The following is a 19755-nucleotide window of genomic DNA, read 5'->3' as shown; positions in this document are numbered from 1 at the left end:
GCAACTGAAGTTCATTTCCAGTGGGACACACAGATGTCCAGAGTCTTGTGTGCAGTGAGGTGGATGTGATTCCTACAGAAATAGTGGGAGACTGTGTGCGTGAATCTGAAGGTGTAAAAAAAATTGCCATTAAGGTTCCTGCACAGCACAGCATGACTGAAGATGCATGAAGGCTTAAGACATGTATGTGATCCATATGGTTACCATACATAGTGTATGTTATTTTCAGTTGTAGGCAGAGGTACAGTTGTAGCTGAGGTACTTCTGCAAAGGGAGGAAATTAAATGACAGCACTACCTCCAGCTTTAAATGAACAGAAGTTACTGTGGCTGTTGTGTTCCTACCTTCTTCCTTACCTCCCCGCCATCTTTCTGGCTTAGTCTTGGTTTCAAGTGCTGTCAGCTGTCCTTTGCTTTAGGCTGCCCTTTGTTTAATGAGCTGTGCGTCCTGAGAAACTGGGATCTTGGTGGCCCCCTAATCTCAGTGTCATCACCTCATGCTCTTCCCGTAGCCTTCCTCCTTTTGGCCATTGCTTGTGCTTTTTCACCCAGAACATTCGTGGTACCCTTTTTCATAAGACTGTTGCAATTCTCCACAGGTGCAGGACAAGACAGATGATGAAATTGCTTCTTTGAAGTTTAAAGCTGAAGAGCCTGTGCAGCTTGAAGGACAGGACAAAACCCTTACTGTGGAACCAGAGTGCACAGGAGCAATTGTCACTGTGGTCCCTGTTAAGCCTGAAAGACAAGATGAAATTCCTGACTTAGGCTCAGAAGACCAAGCTTGTACTGAAGGAGTGCCTAGCAGGGAGCTTGCTCAGAGAGAGGAAGAGAAAGATGGTACTGTGCTCCTTGGTGTAAAAAGCACAGAAGTCACTGTTACTGAAGTTCCACTGCAGAATGAGGTAAAAACCTTTGCCCTTGCTTCAGAAGCAGCTGCAGATGCTGAGCCAAGTGTGACAGATGGGGCTGTCAGGCACATCACAGCAAAAGATTCTGTGCCCGTCTTAGAGCAGCAATGCAGAGAAAAAATGACTGAAACCCCTTCCCCGAGTGATGAAACTAAGGGTGGCAAAACGGAAGATGCTATGCTCAAAACTGAAACACACTCGGAGAGCGATACCACTGTCACTGAGGCTCCCACACAGATTGAAGCAGACACTGCATCTACTTTAGCATCAACATGCCCAGATATCACTGAAAATGGAAGCACTGCCCTCACTGACATAAGTCCTAAGAAATGTGAAACTCCAAGCAGCTTTGCTGGAGAAGGGACTTTGGAAAAAGAAAAAGAATTTTCAAACTCTCAAGATTTTGGTAAAAATGATGATGAAAATGAGCAGTTGGTGGAAAGAACCGAAGAAGTACTGGAATCTGGAAAACCGGAAACTCTGAGAGCCGATGCAACTTCAGCTCCTGTAGAGCAAGAGGTTTTAACTGTGCAGGACAAAGGCTCTGACTCAGCCTTCCTACAAGCTGAAGACACGGAGGCTCTGAAAGCGCCTGTGCGTGTAGCAGCTGCAGTAGTTGAAGAGCATGTCAGGGCAGAAAACCGAACACCCACAGATATGCCAGCCGAAACTGTACAGCCCTTGGCAACCACATCAGAGCAAATGGCTTCTGAAGAGGTCCAAATTAACACTGTTGACTATTCAGGCTGGGGGACTGCAGATCTTGGTAATACAGAAGCACCTGAGCCTCAAGTAAGTCCTGCTTTCATGAATGGAACATCAGAGGAGCAAGAAAGGCCCAAGAGTACAAGGCAACCTGAACAAAATGGTATTCTAAGTGACAGTCTGTCTCTTGCCCACACAGAATTTGAGCAGGAGGTTGTCCAGTCTGTGACTATAGAGTCCCAGAGTACAAAAATTGTACTCAATGCCATCCAGACAGCTGTTCACAAACTTGAAGAAGAAGAAGAGTCAGCTGCCTTTGACTCAGAGCAGCACATGAAGTCCACAGGGAAAAGCCCATTAGATACAAATATATCTGAACTTCTGGAAGATATGCAGGTGGATCGTCAACTTCCAGTAAAAGAGGGAGAGATATGCAGTAAAGAGCAAGAGCTCCAGCAATCGGGAATAGTGAAAACTGCTACCTTAACAGACTCTGCAGAAATTCATGCAACTGTAGAAAAAACAAAAGACATGCTGTTAACTTCCGAGATGCTGAAAGATGGACAAAGTCAGAATTCTTTATCATTTGTAACTAGGCTTGAAGATGTTTCAAGGGAAAGTGTGAGACTTCAGAAATCAACACTAGAACAAAGTACTTCAGAAGATTCAACCAAAGATCTCCTAGACATACACCTACCAAAATTAAGGGAAAAAGAGGCTGGACAGATTATGGAAATCCCAGACCAACATAGAAGTCAGCAAACATGCAGAGAAAGTGAGGAAGACCATCATCACTCACCAGTGGAAGATGGAAGAAGACAGGCATGGGAAGATGGTAGTTGCCAGGAAGGAACATCCTGTGATAGTCCACAAAGTCAGAACTCAGTGGCTGCTGATGCCTTGAATGTAAGTAGTATTTTTTAGACAGCAATTTCTTTATTTTTCCAAGATTGTTTTGGGGGGTATCTAAAAAAGCCTGCTTGTGTGTCTTTTTCATTGTGGTAAAAGGCAGCTGCTCCCCAGTGTAATCAACAGGCCACAGATCTTGTATTTCTTTTTCTTTTCCTTCCCATTTTACTGCATCTCTCTGGCTACTCAACACTTTGTTTCTTTTCTGTACAGCTACCCACATCTTAATGGCCTTTGTTGTGGCCTGTAGTTTGGGGTGATATTTCTGGGAGGTTGAAAATGTGGTTTCAGTTTTCCTACATACACACTCATGTATGGCACGTGTTTAATGTGTGGGATTTAAACCACAAACAAGCTTCCTCTCTTATCCACACTCTTTTTAAGATCTAAAGGATGTGAGTATTGCCTTCATGGTAAACCTGGAGTGCCTCATGTACCAGAGCTCTTTGCACTTCAGTAAAACCTGAATCAGAAATGAAAGGTGCATTCTCTTCTGAGGTTATTTACTGCACTTGCTTCAGTAAGTCATGAGACCTTTATCTCTTATCTTTGAGAACTGCTTGGAAAAATAAGATTTTCTTGGGAGAGTAAGTTGTCATTAATAAAGCATTTTTTACTGTCATTTTTCTTTCAGATGTGCTAAACATCCATGTGGCATTTGGAGAGATGAGAACAGTCCTAGAGAACAACTGACAATCCTGTGACAAAACCAGGAGCTTTATTCACTACCCTTATTCTTGGATGTTAACATCTGCTCTTTTGAAGACCTCACCTTCTTTGTCATTTCTATTAAAACAACAATGCCTTTTATGTTGGCTATATCTGCATACGTGTTCCATTCAAAGGTCATTCGCCTCTACCCAAAATACACCATCTAGACCAGAGATGCACAACTGAGTGAATGGACAGACCACTAAAATTTGTGCCACAGCTGTTACTGTCCCCTCACTTAACGTGTGTCCTGTCTGTCCCATCTCCTTGAATCCCTTCACTCATCCCTGAATCCCCCTTCTTTCTTTCTGCAGTCTCCCTTGCCCCCCACATGTTCCGTAGCTGCCTTGATTTGACCAATGAGTGGCTGTAGATGCTGCTTGACTTGTGTGTGAGGGGAAAGAGGAGGGCTGACTGATGAGAACACATGAGACTTCTGGCCAAGTAGCAGATGTGTCTATCAAACAGCAGGAACTGGATCACGCACAAATTCTTGAGCAAGATGTTCAAGATTGCTGCCTTTCAGGCCCATTCAGGTATCTCTATCCATCCTTCAGCTGTATTTGTGCAGGCCTGATTCAGTCAGAAATTACTTCTACAGTGTAGCTTGAAAGGAGATTGAGAATACCCTTCTTCTGTTGTTCCAGACTTCAGGTCTCAGGACTGGACTGTAATGTGTTGAGTATTTATATGTATGTCTTAAACCCAATTCTGATTTTAATGTAGAGCTATGATACTTCTGTATTATTTAGGCATACCCTTAAATGAATTTTGTAGAGTAGCCTGGAGAGGAAATTGATACCATTGGAATGGAAATTGATAACACATTGTTTCCTATTTATTGTTCCAGGTTCTTCCCCTTGTAAAATCTCTCAAAAACTTGGCTGTCTTGCTTTGAATATTTATATGTATATCCTAAACCCAGTTCTGATTTTAATGTAGAACTATGATATTTCTAAAGAGAAAAGGAGAGCCCTGACCTGTGTCAGATCCACCGATCACTTCTACTTACAGTCCTCTCTTGTTTCTGAGAAATCTCCTGACTGACCATTTCCCTGTCAATTTGCTCATGTATCACAACCCTCAAATTGCAGCCCTCTCATTCCAGGGTCTGCTCATTTCTGGTCACTGCCTCGTCCAACCCTAAGCTTTTCTCTACACTTAAACCATCTAACATCCTTCCTTCTTTCTTGCCCAAGCCTTGCCTGAACCTCTTTCCCACCACAGCATTTCTTGAGATCCTTCATGCTCCTGTCAATTCCCTGTCTTCATTGAGGGGAGAGTAGGAAAGAGGGTAAGGACTTTGTGATGAATTCTGCCTTGGATTGCAGAAAAGCTCATGAGACCGTAGGTGTGCTGAGATCTTAAAAACCTTCATGTAAGTTGGATTGGACTGACAACAGCTGGAGACCAGAATGAACAGGAAAATGTAAAGATGTAAAGAAGCCCCAAGACCAAGAGTTGTGGGAAGTCTGTCCCCGACAGGAGCTGGTCCTCTCTTTTGTTTACATTAAAATCAAACATGGGGTACAAGTCAGTACTTTCAGCTCTGATTTCTAAAGTGAAGGTTACAAACCGCACTTTGTGAAACCAATGCCCATCAATTTGAACAATAGCTCACTATCCTACCTGTATAGTAATTTATTTTAAAATCAACTTTTAGTGTACAAATGCTCTTGTTACGGCAGGTGCTTGCCTCTCCTCAGGCTGCACATACAGCAAGCAATGTGACTGATTGCACTGGTGTGATTGCACCATCTGGTGCTGCCCTGTGTGGAAGCATCAAAAATTTTTCCTTACCTCAGAGCAAATTATATAAATATTTAAAGCCAAACAATGTGGTTTCAAACAATCCAGTCTATCTCTGTCCATCATTAGTGGCAGCTTTCCCCTTTAGCTTTGGGCAATTCCAACACCCTCGGTTGGTTTCCACAGGTTGAAGTTGGCTTGCAAGTTAATCATGCTCTTAACAACACCTCACAAGTGCAAACTTGGCTGAATTTGTACAAATTGTATACCTATGTACGTTAAGCCATATTGCAGTAACTGCAGCAAGTAAAACAAAATAACAGTAGCATGACCTGTGTAATCCTGATTCTTATGTTTGTAGCTCCAAAGCTGTTAATAATATGTAAAGTTAATTCCTGTCTGAACCTCATTTAAATAAAGCTAGTGTTACCACAATGTAAATTGTCTGTTGGTAGTAATTGGATAGGTGAGTGCTTTAACTTGCCTGTTTTCTCTATTAATCCAGGGCCTAGGTAAGCAATGCAACAAACTTAACTATAAAACACATACAAAAACTGCTTCTTATAACTGACAACTAAATAAATACTGCATTTGAAAATACACTAGTGGTGCAGGGAGCATGCCTCCACATAAAGATACTACCTTGTTCCAGCATATTGCTTTGGCCTCTGAAACTCTCATTTGAGACTGTGACTTCTGGCTTGTGCTTAAAAGCTTGAAGCTTTCTCTAATCCAATGTATTGGGTTACCAAATTTGATTTTGTGTTTTTAAGGTAGATTTTCATTGATAAAATAAAACTACAAATTTGTTCTAATGTGTATATGTGGTGTTTTTTCAGCTTGCTTACTGTAAATTATTTTCTGATGGTTGCTTCACCTTCAGAGTTAGATTTGCTCCTGACACTTCATTCATTGTTGACTGATGTTCAACTTTTGATGTGAATTAAAGGAACTGATTACAGAATTAAACTGCTTGCAGATTTCTATGAAATATGCATAGTTCACAAGAAGTAATAAGAGTAAGGTACTTCAGAAGTCTGTTAAGAAAAAAAACACCTTTAAATTCAAGACAGATAACAGTATTCAGTGAGACAGAATGAAAAATTAGTAAATCATATGCCTTGCTAGTACAACTGAAGTGTATAAAAAGAACCAGCAAAGCAAGAACATACATGTCACAAAAAATTCATCTTAGAGTAGTAGATTAAGTACCTTAGGCCCGTAACTGGTATCTTCTAGGCTCCCCGACTTTGGCTTAGCCAGCATATACTCCTCATGGCACCAAAACTCCAAAGGTGCTTGTGATTTATGTTTACAGACCTTGAACTGAAAATTTTCCAGCCATCTATATTCTGTGGCTAAGGATGTTTAGCAGCATTTGTACCTCTATAGACTTTCATAGATTTGCACCTGAACTCACAAAGCAACATGTATCTGCAACCACCTGCACTGGTCACAGCAAACGAAGGGATGTTGAAACACTGCAGGATGCCTTGTCCCTCACTTTTATATTGCGTCAAGGGACTCATGCTGCAGGCAATTTACCTCACTGTCCAACTCTGGCATCTGTAGGTACAGATCCAAGCAGCATCTCCCATCAGACTTTGTGGCACACGATCTCTGCCAGTCTTCTGCAAGGCTTATGCATTTATACTGTCCTGTTGCTGGTTAACATGAAGTCCCTAAATGGGCATCAAAGTAGGAATTGGCGGCCAAGCCTCTCGCATCCCAGGAAGGTTTGTGTGCCATTTTCTCTTCTGTAAGGCTTATTGGCAATAGCTCAAGTATCCTGCCTATTCATTCAAGCTATAGAAGTGGGTCTGGCTTTCCCATTCAGATCCAGAGCACATGGGAGGCAGCTGCGCTTGTTGAGGAACCTGCACAGCTCGGATACAGCAAGTGCCTAGGGATAGGCAGGCAGTTTGCCAAAAGCACAGAGGATTCCTGAGATGGTCATATCTGGGTGCTGGACATTTGTCATTCACACTGCCACATGGGAGGGGAGCAAGCCTGAGGAGGCTGATGACCCTGCAAGGAAGGATGTGGTTTGGAATTAGGAGCAATGTGGATCAAATGGCCAGTGGGATTTACAGCAGAGTTTGGAGATCTGTTTTGGGGAAGATGGATGAAATGTGGTGAATGAGGGGTGACTGAACATTTTAAGATGCTGCTAAGATGGAAGCCTAGCCACCACAATACTAATACCTAATTTAGGGCTCATGCCATTTCTAGTTGGACATTAAATTTAGTCTTTACAAAAGTAAGAATGAAGATACGGGATAAGGGTGTAGTAAAGTCCTGTATCTGTTCTGCTCCAACATCCTCTTGGGAAAATAATGTTCACCCTTCAAAATAGTAAGAACAGTTTTTAAAAATGTCTCCTGAAAATGACATCCATTCCCAGGCTTGAAAAACTCACACATCTCAGTCCTTAGTGCAAGGACTGGTAATAAAATGGAAGTAGAGAAGGAGAAGTCCAGTATGCCATGGAGCTGCTTCCTAGGCACGGTCTCTGAAAAGTCCTGTGGCAGCTTGACTCTGTCTGCATGACCTACACTACAGATACGTCTCTGTCCCTGTGATAAAGGCACCAGCCTATAAAGAAAAAATAGCATCATGCCTTTTTGTCTAAGCAGCTAGACAAGACAGAATTGTAAAAAAAATTGCAAGGCATTTACAAGCCAGCTGCTCTCCTGGAAGGCAGGCATCCCAAGAAACCTTCGGGAAGGAGCCTGACAGCGATCCCTGCCTCCTCCCCAGTGCAACTGCCCCCGTCACCATTTTCTGCGGCCCCTTGGTTTTGCAGTGCTGTGGCCTTCTGTCTCCAGCTTGAGCTATCAGTCTCCGTGGTTGGTAAGCAGGTTCTTGTGAACTTTTAAACTCACTTCTAGGATATTATCAGCACAAAGTCCCAGGGTCAGCAAGACATGGTCAGCAGTGTCTGTCATTTCTCATAGAAACAACTGTACGAAGCAGAAAACCTGACACACAACCACCTGTACTAACACTTTTCAGTGAGGCTCACAAACTCCAGGACAGAGAGGTGATGCTCAGCCAATATCTGAGAACAGCTACCTGGATAGTGTATGCCCAGGACTCCAGGGTACCCAGACCCAATGCACCCCAGGGTCCCAAGCTACCTCTGCCCCATACAGCGTTAGATACAAATATGAGTTCACACACTCATGCATCTGGCTCCAGCCACCAGCACTAGGATCACCTCTTCTGCATGCCAAGACCCCCTGGCAAGACATCAAGGCAGGAAGGCAAACATGGGAGGAGGCTGACCACGGGATTTCAAATTCACTTGCTTTTGTAGTTTAAGAGGTGGCTGAAAAAAGTGAAGGTTTCAAGGCTGTCTCACTAAAGTGAAGGGGATGGAAGGTTATATACAGCTCTGAGGGGGAAATGTCGGCCAACCTGTTTGAGATGCTGACTGAAAAGGCAGTCTTCCCACAGTCCCTAGCAGCAACGTGGGTGTTTGTTTAGAGAAAACTTTTCTTAGCCCAAATACATTTGTTGTGGTTTGGTTGTTTTGTTTGTTTGTTTGTTTAACTCCCAGATGGTGTTTTCACTATCATTTCATGTGAGCAATTAAGAACGACAAACATGACCTGCCGATTATTTTAGTGCTGACACAAACTCTTCTAAACTAGAATATTTGCTGAACAATCTTCAAAATAGCATTACTCTCTTTGGTATAAGTCTTCCTGCTGGGAAAATGCTTTTATTGGATGTTTGCATAATCTGTCTTGATCCTGCAATTGGGTTCAGGCTTATACATCCTCTCTCCTCCACACAGTAGAGCCAATTAATGTCTCACAGATGCAGGGGAGAAACCCGCATCACTAAGAATTGTGTGGCAAAGGCTGGGCACATTGCTTGCAGTTCTTCATACAAAAGTATATTTAATTAAAAAAAAACACAAACCAACAGACAAATCCTTTTAGCCAGCACTGATAACAATTGGTAGAAGTAGGCTCATGTTCATTATGGCAGCATACTGACTATGTCGAAATTGCTATTTTGTTTTCTTTCACTCATAACCAATAGTTGTTCATGGAAAGAACAGATGCAATACTTCTTTCTGTAATCACTTCTTGATGTGCCTCAAGGCTCTGGATATCCTGTTATTTATTACTTATTTATTTTTTCAATAAAAGAGACATCACATCTTGGCTTTGCTTTCTTATTAAGAGCGTGGGTCACTGAGGAGCATCTAACCTTACAATCTAAGCAGCAGAGATGATTTTGCTTAAAACTTCAAAACCTCCTATTTTTCGTTGTGGCTTAATGTACAGGAGGGCAGTGGTGATGTGCTAAGGCAAACCAACCTGTTACGCTGCTGTATCATAATATAAAAACCACGAACCTTGGCACATCACTGAAAAATAATGTAATCATGCTTGAATTTTGAGTTGTAAACTACGCAAAGTATTGATTTACTGCCCCCACTGACTGGAAGGTACAGCTAGCAGGGAAGTGGCAGTGAGTGGCACTGACAACATGCAGGGAAGCGGAAGAGCACAGCTGGAGAAGGACTGTAGGAGCAGAGACAAACATTCGTGCAGTGATGTAAGATTTCTGTTACTGGGAACAAAACTGTTTGTTATGACCAACTCGGCTCTAGAAGAAAACCTGAGAGGCTCCACAATCTGTTGCAAAACCAGAAAAAGGTTGAAATGAGTTATAAAAAAAGAGGGCACTTTTAATTGAACGTTAATTTGTGGCCTGTTTGCAGCAACACAAGAAAGTAAAATAGGTCATCCAGAGCAGCTGGGGGAAGCAGGATGGTAGGCAACAAGCAAGAGCTTCCTGGGTGGTGAAGATCCCACTCTGCACAGATGGGTGAGAAACGGAAAGGGAAAGGTGGGATCTTGATTCTTTATTCTCTACCTTTTTTCCTGTAGCCAGGAAATACACTCTACTGGCTATGGAGCTTCCATTCTATGTACTGGCTTTTTATACTCTCTGTCCTCAAGCCAACTGCATTTTAACCAGATACGCTTTTCCAGAACTTGGCCCTATGACCATGGGCTGCTCCTCCAGGCAGAAATGTTCTGAACCACTCACTGCTATGTGCAAACCCTCATAATTGAAAAACCCACACCCACCTCCCCAAAACCCTACACAAAACAAAATGAGGAAACCACAACAAAAACAAACAAAACAAAGCACCAAAGTGGAGTTCCCTCTATACGTAGTATGGAAAAAAACATCTTGGTAACAAAGTCTGTCAATAAATGCTTAACTGCAGCAGATAAATGCTTTCTGTCTGCAGTGGCATCTCTATGATGGAGTCCTTTTCAAAGAATATATTCATACATACATATGAAAACTTGAAGTAAGAATATCTCCAATTTAAAGGTAAGTTCATATCTTTAAAGTAACACTTAGCAATGAACCAAAGATGCTGTGAGGCTAGTGCTTTCCCCTTCTGCTGAGGGAAAGGGAGAATAGCTTTTAAAATTTGCTGAAAGCAAGAAATACAAAAGTATCTATTAGTACATAATTAGTACAACTAATTATGATGTGTGAAGTGTAAAGTTGAGTGCTCAGTTTTCCCCCTAATTACCTATTTAACTAAGTAATAGAAAGGAAGACACCAAAACCATCTAACTGGCTCCTACTCTAGATACAGGACACAGATCAAAGTTTAGAAGGTTATGTTTGAATTTTAAATGAGCTAGACTGAAATATTAATGATTCTTTAGCTCAGAAGAGCTTAAAATAGACTGACAAAAAAGTGCTGAAGTTAGCCTGTCTTAATATTCCATGGAAAAATCTACACTTCTTTCTGATTCTGCTGTGAGCTGAAAATATAACTAAACTATGGAAGCAGAGTGTCTATAAAGGGAGAAGATACCCTGTTTTTTTTTAAGCAGATAAAATTAAACAGAGGGAGCATATTGCTGATGCTTGGAGAATCAATGTTTCTTACCCCTCTTGTAAGGTGGTGCTCCAGGCTGGATGAGCATTTGTATACTCTGAGTATATGTGTGCATCCATGTATGCTCTCACTGGTGAGACATGCTCAGGCTCTGTCTCCTCTCTGGACCTGGGGACAGGGAACTGCAGCAGCCACACTGAAGCCTAGAGTTACTTCCCCTTGGCCTTTCACTTCCCTGCTGCAGCTGGAACACAGTGTGCAGGGAAATGATGGTGTTTCTGCCCTGCTGAAATTTCTCTGCCACCTGCTTGTCAGATCATGGGTCTCTCAGGGTTACCGACAACAGAGTGTGGGGGACACAAAACACCCCATTGAGGCTCATTTTCCCTTCCTGTCCTGTTTGCCTCACTCAGCACTGGGGGACCTGTCATGTCTGGGTATTCTAGGAGCTGCTCACTGAAGATGCTGGTCTTTTGTGCTTCAACACTTTCTCCTGACTCCAGCATCTCTTCCTGCAGGAACTGGATGCTCAGATCCAGAGAAAGGTTTCTGTTTCACCACAGAGGCAAAATTTCAAGAACAGTGATGTATCCTGGAGTTCAGGAAACTATCTTGCTCTCTCTCCCACCTTTCAGAACATCTATTCCCACATGCATTCGTATGTATTAATGTATGTATGTATCTACATATCTATATGCCTATCATTACCTCAAGGTGCTTACAGTGGAAAAGACAGATAGTCATCCAAAGCCCTCCCACAGGTCTTTCCATAGCAGTGTCCTCGCCAAGTTGCTGAACAAGGGCAGGGCAGTGGCAGTGAAAGTGTCATCTTCTGCCTTCTGAATTTTTGAATGGTGCCAGTGCACCAGCCTACTCCTGGCCAGCCCTGCATGGCGGGTGTGATGATATAAGAAGCTTTTTCTCATCACTGAAGATGTGAAAAGGTCCCCCCTTGTGCACCTGCTGCTGCAAGCCTCAGGACTTTGTGCTTTCGGATCTCTGCATCCCACCGTGGAAAGGGTTCTGCTCCCCAGGGCAGGCCTGCTGCTAAACAAAGTGCTTTCTGTCCTCTTTGGCTTCCCAGTGCAGTCTCCCCGTATAGCCATGTTGTCACAGAAATAAACACTCCTCGGGGTGCACAGTGCTGTCCCCTGAGAAGGGTGGCTGGACAGCCAGCCAGGACTCCCGGGTAATTGTGCTGGTGTGACTGCACCATCTAGTGCTGTCTGTTGCAAACTCACAGCTCGCCTTCCAGATAAAAGGAGCTACAGCTCGTTGGTTTCTCACCCGTCTACGTGGATTGCACCCCAAATGCATTTAGGACCAGACTCCCTGTTTCATAACATCCCAAAAGCTGGAGACATGATTGGCATGGCAAAGTCAGCAACTTCCAGCTGTTATCTTCGCATATAGGTGAGTGTCGTGGTTTAACCCCAGTCAGACAGCTTGTGCAATCACCCCCCCCCCCCCCCCCCCAATTTCTTGCCCTCCCCCTACTCCTGGAGGGACGGAGAGGAGAATCAGAAAGAATGCAACTCCCGTGGGTTGAGATAAGAACAGTTTAGTAACTAAGGTATAACACAAACCACTGCTGCTACCACCAATAATAGTAATGATAAAGGAAATAACAAGGGAAGAGAATAAAACACCTCAGCACTGGGCGACTGATAACTCGCCCCCCCCAGCCCGACCAAGCACTCACTAATACCTCCTCCAACCCTGCAGTCCACCCAGCCCTTCCGGCTAACTCCCCAGTTACATCCTGGGCATGACATGCTGTGGTATGGAATACCTCTTTGGTCAGTTTGGGTCAGGTGTCCTGTCTCTGCTTCCTCCCGGCTTCCCCTCCTCCCTGGCAGAGCATGAGGCTCACGAAGTCCTTGGCCAAACCAAAACATCATTGTTTTTTCAGCTCCGTTCCCAGTCCTAAAGTCAAAACACAGCACTGCACCAGCTACCAAAGAGAAAAACGACTGCCACTGTTAAACCCAGGACAGTGAGCTTCCATTCAGCTTGAACAGCCGTTAAAGAGGAAAAAGTATGACCCAGCATTAGCTTGCATCGGTGATGTGTGAGCACAAGATACACCTGTGAAATAATGAGCTGCCCCAGTGGGCTTTGCAGGGAAATGCAGATTTAGTTCTAGATTGTCACCTGTAATCAGTGCCAGGCTGAATCAAGTCAGGAAACAATAAGACAGCAACAGAAATGGGGCCCAGACTCACAGAGGTGGCTTGCTAAACTGCTGCCCAGGCTCTGCCCTGAGGCAGAGCTGCTGCAAGGGCCTGATGTGAGCTAGGAGTAGCACCTTTCGGATGCAGAAGGAAGAGAGTGTGCACTGCGTACAGAGACCAGAAAGAGGGAAGGCCTGCTGCCTCTACACCTCTACACCTGTGCAGAAGTAACTGGTAGCTTCTGATAGGCATGAAAGCCTCCAGAACTACTTGCAACAAGGCACATGAAAGTTACAGACCAGCCTTCTGAGCTGGAAGGGAGGAATACACAAGGTTATCCCAAAAAGCTGTCAGAAATGTATCCACCAGGAGCTGGGCTGCTGATGCTGTTCTGCTTCCTGGGGTGGTACAGGGGACACCTTCAGCATGATGGAAGCAAAGGGAACACTGGAATTCTTAGCCTTAGCCAGGGTTAGGTGGTAATATCTTCTAAGAGGTCCTCCAGTGTATGTTCGCAGATATACCGGTATATACCACAAATTATAAAAACCAGAGGAGAACCTCAGCTAAAGTGAATGTAATGGAAAAGTGCTACCCTGTCGCTATGCAAAAAGGAGAAAGCAAAATGGGGAAATAGAGGATCATGTGCATTAATACTGAGCATAAGTCATTATGGAAAATACATTTAGATACAGAGCAATCTCCAAGTCAGTTAAATGTGCTAACAATACATTTGATTTACAAAAAAGCCTGACTTACAGCAACAGGCTGAGTTTGCCTCATCGACTCTTCATTACAGTCCTCTGGGATCCATATCAGGGGGTGACAGTGGCAGAGTATGACTTAATGAAGTAGTGACTAAGGCAGGGTCATGGACCATGTGAGCTCTGGGAGACCCACATCTATCAACACCGACCCTACACCATGAATATGCCGGAAACCAAGGTAGGACCTTGATCCTGTGCCAGTCCAAGCAGCTGCTGCTTGCCCTCCTGGGGACTGAAGTACCAAAGTGATGGTGGCAGTTAACGACTACTGCTTTACAACATTGACACAGGAGCCCAAACGTAGTTGGTAGGTAAGGGCACTTGCCAAGGACAGCCTTCACTTAGCAAAAAATTAGTCACAACTGTAGGTGTCAATAGGCAAGTCACTACCCACTCACTGGCCACATGGCTATATTGTTTCTGTCTAATGGACCAGCACTCTACCTGACATTACTCTTAGGACCTCACAGTGTCTTCAGCTTTTATGATCCCAGCACCGGAGGCAGATAGGATGAGGTTTGCTTTCATCTGACAGGGACTCCATTACAAGTTTTCTATCTCAAGTCTTAAACCATAGTTCCAGCACTCGTGTAGCATACGCTCCATTGGCTGAAAAGCTGGAAACGTTACTATTTCCACAAGAGGTCACTGTGGGGCAGAGCATCGGTGATATCTTAAGAGGTGGCGGCTGTGCTGAACCTGTGAACGAGCCGTGAACGCTTCCTACAACGTACACACGGTTAGCTGGGGTAGAGGTACCAGAACAAGAGAAACATAGGCCTTGCCACGAATTCATTTTTTGAGGAGTTAGATGGATAGGTGGGAGAAAACCAGCCCTCGATGGAGTCCTACAAGAAATCCAATGGTGACCTCTGCCTCATAGTAAGAATCGAATTATGCGCTGTGCTAGAGATGTTCGGATCTTGGAGAGCACATATTCCAGGATTTAGTATAAAAGTCTGACCACTCCATAGCTTACTACAGAAAAGTGCCATCTGGGAATGGACCCTATAAAATAACAAGGCCCCCAGACCTGTTAACTATAAACATTTATGTCACTGGGACTCATCCACCCTATGTGTCCCCTCTCACTACATGTCCAGGTGGAGAGAAGGGATGTTAATGAGGACTAGAGCAATAGTGGCTGCCTGGATCCATGCAACATTGTTATCACTTCGGGCTCCAAATCACAGCAGAAGTTTGTGTAAGAGTGCAGTCATATATAACAATAAGACTACTATTATAAAGTTATTAAAAAAACCCCCAACAAACTGGTTTTGAATAGGGAACCAGAGATTATGCCTTTCCGGGAAGAGTGTGAGACTGGGAAGTGGGTCATCATGAAGTCAAATACACTTCCCCCTCTAGTAAAGCTCTGAAAAGCCATAAGAGTATGAGTGCTGTTTTTCATGGAGTGTCTTGCTCCCAAAGTGTTTTGTACTTCAATGAAATTTGAATCAGAAAAGATGACAGGTAAAGTCTCTCCCTAGACTATTTTACTACCCCTGCTTAACTTGAGACCTTCTTTACCTCCACCTCTGAAAACTGCTTGGCAAAATAAGGTGGTCTTGAGAGAGTAACTAGTCATTAATAAAGCATTTCTAATTGTCTTCTTTCTGTCAGATGTGTAAAGCATTCACATGTGATTTGGAGAGATGCCAGTCTTGGAGAAAACCTGGTAAGGCTGTGGCAGAACCAGGAGCTTTATCAATGAGGCTTGCTTTTTTGGAGTCTTTTGAAAGACTTCATATCTTTGTCATGGTCATTGAAAAGCAATGCCTTTAATGCTCAGTGTGGCTACACGTGTGTTCCATGCAAAGGTGTGCACAACTGACCCAAGGTACCAGCAGATATCTCAACCCACTCCCCTCACCTGGGGTAGCACGGGGTCCCCTGCCTCCTTCTCCCCTTTCCTATGAGAGATGGGGACAGAAACGGTAGCATCTCCTGCACATGCTCTCAGGCAAACGGGAAAACTAAAGCTGAGATGAGGGAAGACAAGACCAAGAAAGAAGGGGAGAAAACCACATTCTCTTTAGTGCTTCCATGCTTGAAACACTTGCTTGTTGTCATTCCAGCTCAACAGTGTTCTCTGCTCTCACTCTCCACCAGTTATTATACAGACTTTTTGCAGCCTTCCCCTTTTGGAGCCTTGTCCAAAATCCCCAGGCCTGGCGCAAGGTGAAAAACCCATTGGGTGGGTAGAGTGTGGTCCCTCAGTCATGTGTAGATGACTTGAGCTGGATTGTGGCATTGCCTACATCAAAACAGCAGTCTCAGGGAGCACTGGGGTTGTGGCCTTCTTGACAGGGCCAGTGTGGCTGGCTGCAGCATAAGCCTTTGCCACAAATGTCCCTCTCACCTGGAGAGGCTGGCCATTCCTAGACCGAACTTGAATTGCTCCAGTTATACCCTGGAGTTTCTCCTGGGTTTCTGAGTAGCTGGAGCAACTCACCTGTGTAATCTTAATACATTTGTTACTGCAGGATGATACCAACAAACTCCCTTGGAGAGCAGACACTGAAGAATGACTTTGCCACTTAGCTAGTAGGTCTTAAACTGAGGAACTGCCCCCCTCTACAGTGCTTGCAAGCTAGTGGGTCTTAAAACCCACCAGCTTTCCTTTAGTCAGAACAATTCAAGGCTACCCAGAAGATCGTGTGAAGCTCAGAGTGTTACTCTTTTGCAAATGACCTCTCCCCTTTATGCTCAGTGGCAGAGACATCAGTGCTAAGCGCCAGTGGTATCATATCCCTATTTCTCGTTTCCTATAACCATGTTTAATGTAATTCCTTGACAGCAATAGGAAATAAATGTGCTCATTTCCCACATAACAGCCACCACTAAGGAGTGGTACTGCGAGTGCTGCTACCAGCAGCTACTTGCCAGAGCAAATAAATCCTCTTGGCAGCAGCAGCTGCAGTTGCTTCCTCTCACCATGCAAAAACCTCAGCTCCTGTATGCACTCTGTAGGGCATGGCCAGGCGCAGAGGAAGCTGTCACCTCACACTCACTTGCAGGAGTATCAGAGGCAGGAAAATGTTTTATATGGTGTTGCAACACTAGGTGACTTCTCATGGTAAAACACTGCAACAGGCTGCCCAGAAACGGGGCAGATGCACCATCCCTGGAGACATTCACAGCCAGGCTGGATGTTGTTCTGAGCAACCTGATCTAGTTGAAGGTGTCCCTGCTCGTTGCAGGGGAGTTTGGAGCTTTGGAGGTCCCTTCCAACCCAAACTATGCTACGAAATGTAAAACACCTCAGTGCTACTTCTGTGCCTTGAATGTTCCCACTCTCTTAAGAGGAAATAGAATGTTAAAGCCAAACACACCAACCCAAAACAACCCCAAACTCCACCCCAGAACAGGAAAGGTGTTGTCCTTAGGGGCACGGCCACAATTTTAGAGTTTAGGTGGCTGCTTCCTGAGTAACTGCCTAGCTGTCTTTCCGACTGCCTGTTTAGCGTGAGCTGCTTTCACTGCAGGTCAGCTCTCATAGCATAGCTCTGCACACAGATACGAGCTCATTACAGATTTCAGCCAGACACTGGTGGCCCTTTGCTCCAAGACACACATTTACTCAGGGAGACTCCCCAGGCCTCAGTATCACCCTGGCCCGTGGGAAAGGTAACAGACTTCCCCAGTCCGTCAGTTTTCAGGACTAAACCAACTGCGAGGATCCAATTCCCGCTACTCCACGCCGGCAGAGGGTATCGGGCGGAAGGAGCCCACTCCGCCCCTCAGGCACCCAGCACCAGGACGCCCTGTCCTTCCGCTCACACCAGCTGTGACCCGGCAGGAGGGTGGGGGGGGAGCGTACAGCAGCCTGAGGAGGACGCGGATAACCGCCACCGGCCAACAGCCGCCCTGCGCATGCGTGCTGCCGGCCGTTACTGCTTCCCACAGCCTTGCCCTACCCGATCTCCGCAGTTGTAGTGCCGGCTCTACGCCCCTTTCCGGCCTGTCAAGGACCAAGCGCCGATGAGCCGTGAGTGTTAACCTCCGCCTTCCCGCCCCGCGGTCCCCGGCAGCGGTTCTCGCTACTCTGCCCTGCCTTCGGGAGGGCAGTGCCGTGCGGTGGGACACGCCGCCTTAGTGCCCCTTTACTTGGGGTGAACCCGGAGGGCTGAGGCGTTGGGCCGGTTGGTGCTTCTGAGGGATGTTGTGGGGAGAGGGAACGTATTTGTTACACAGGCCTCGCGTGTGAGAGAGCGGTGACCCTTCAAGGCATACCCGCGGTAGGGGGTTCGTAAATGCAGATGGTACCGCAGCTTTACTGGAAAATGGTAAGCAGGGCAGGGAAACTGAACTTTAATAAACTCGGTGAACAGGAGTGAGGTTTCTCTGAAGGTTATTTTGCAGTTCTTACACGCAAATCAGAACTTGCCCTGGGTCTCTTTCCACTGTTAGTATTGCCAAAGATGTCGTCTGTATGCCTCAAAATGACTCTTTTTTTTTTAAATTTGTGCAAGAATGCAGATTTAAAATGCATATCAAGGAATAAGATTGAACTGTAGAAATGGAAACATACAAGCTCAGGTAGGACAACAGCTAGGCTTTTTGAACAGCCAGGATTTATCACCACTGCTAGTGTGTCAGCCTTGAACGATGGCTGATTTTCACTGGTTAGTCAGTAGCTCCTGCAAAGCTGTCTTCTTTAGTAGAAAATTCACAACTTCAGGAGGTGAGCATATTGACTGAGTAATGAGCAACTGGGTCACAAATTTCTGTGTCAGAAGTTTAAAGTTAAAACCTAAAGTTATCTTTAACTGTAATAATAATTCAGGCAGGATTTAATGAAGAATCTTGAACAAAACTCTTCTTGATGCAGCTGTTAATAACCATAACATACTGTTCCTGATTCATTCTAGAGGAACAAAACTGCTCGAGCAGGGAAAGGCAATGATTTAAACATTACTCTGGAACATCAGACAATAACAGGTATTTAAAATAAAACATTATCATAGATGAACACATATAAAAATAATCTCTTTATTATGACTTTTTTTTTTCTCTTTACCTAACAGTGTTATTTCTTAAGAATAAATATGAACAGTTGAAAGTATTTTTTCTGGGCCTGCAGTTTCATGCTTCTGGCCATAGCAGTGCTGCCATAACCAACTTCTTCCCTGTCTGTGTCCTGCTCTACACTGCCCATTCCCTCAGCAGCTGGGAGGCTATGCTGGCCAGCAGATGGGGGTCTACCCATGTGAGAGTCACCACTTCCCACCCTCTTCAGCCTGGATTTTGCCAGCAGCAACGCTCTCCAGTAAGCCTCCTCCCTCCTCCCTGCTTGTTTCTGCCCTTGCGCAATCCATGAGTTGCTTAAAACCCTCTGCAGAGCTGAAACGGGGAACAGATTTTACAGAAAAATAGCACTTTTAAATACTGGTTGTTTTTCAACACTTGAGCCCATTCAGCATGTTCTCCAAACAGTGGAGAAGGAGAGGTGAGAGTAGGAATAAGGTAAACCTGGTGCTACTGAATGTCTCACAAAAAATGGTGTGGCCATCCATGTGTCCCCTTCTGATACAGCCAGCTACCTGGGGCTTTGAGCTGTTGTACTCTGCACTGGAGCAGAGCTGGAGCTCTGTAAAAACATGAGCATCTGACTAAGCAGTAGCTGGCAGATGAGGCAGCAGCACCTTTGGCAGTTGTAGTCATTTTGGAAATGAACTTGTGACTGTCCCCTAAACCACAGCTACCTCAAAAGCCAACCTTACCCTGAATCAGGAAAGATGTGTTCTTTCGGTTTCCTACTATGAAAGAATTTCAGGCTAAGTGAGATGAAATTAAAAACTTCTAAAGAAATTATACTGGTAGATGAAGATCCTAAACCAGTTTTAAAATGGGCAACACTAAAATAATTGTGTAAGATGTGATTTCTTTTTACCTCAAAACACTTTCATACTTTAAAATAAATTGATTTTAAATTAT

General features: G+C 44.6%; 1 protein-coding gene across 3 annotated transcripts in view; it reads left to right on the top strand.

The window, feature by feature from the left end:
• AKAP12 (A-kinase anchoring protein 12) overlaps window positions 1–5425 on the top strand; it is a 32271-nt gene extending 26846 nt beyond the window's left edge. For all 3 annotated transcript variants that reach the window (XM_061378691.1, XM_061378690.1, XM_061378692.1), the window contains 2 exons: window positions 599–2521; window positions 3159–5425. In XM_061378691.1, coding sequence (XP_061234675.1) covers window positions 599–2521; window positions 3159–3167 — 1932 coding nt within the window. In that variant the 3' untranslated portion in view covers window positions 3168–5425. The remainder of the gene's footprint in view (window positions 1–598; window positions 2522–3158) is intronic.
• The last annotated feature ends 14330 nt before the right edge of the window (window positions 5426–19755 follow it).

Source organism: Neopsephotus bourkii, unplaced genomic scaffold (genome assembly GCF_033783945.1).
Source record: "Neopsephotus bourkii isolate Nb327-2 ecotype Australia unplaced genomic scaffold, CSIRO-AGI_Nbou_v1 NB_1767, whole genome shotgun sequence".
Classification (NCBI taxonomy): domain Eukaryota; kingdom Metazoa; phylum Chordata; class Aves; order Psittaciformes; family Psittacidae; genus Neopsephotus; species Neopsephotus bourkii.
This window is presented reverse-complemented; position numbering and strand designations above follow the sequence as displayed.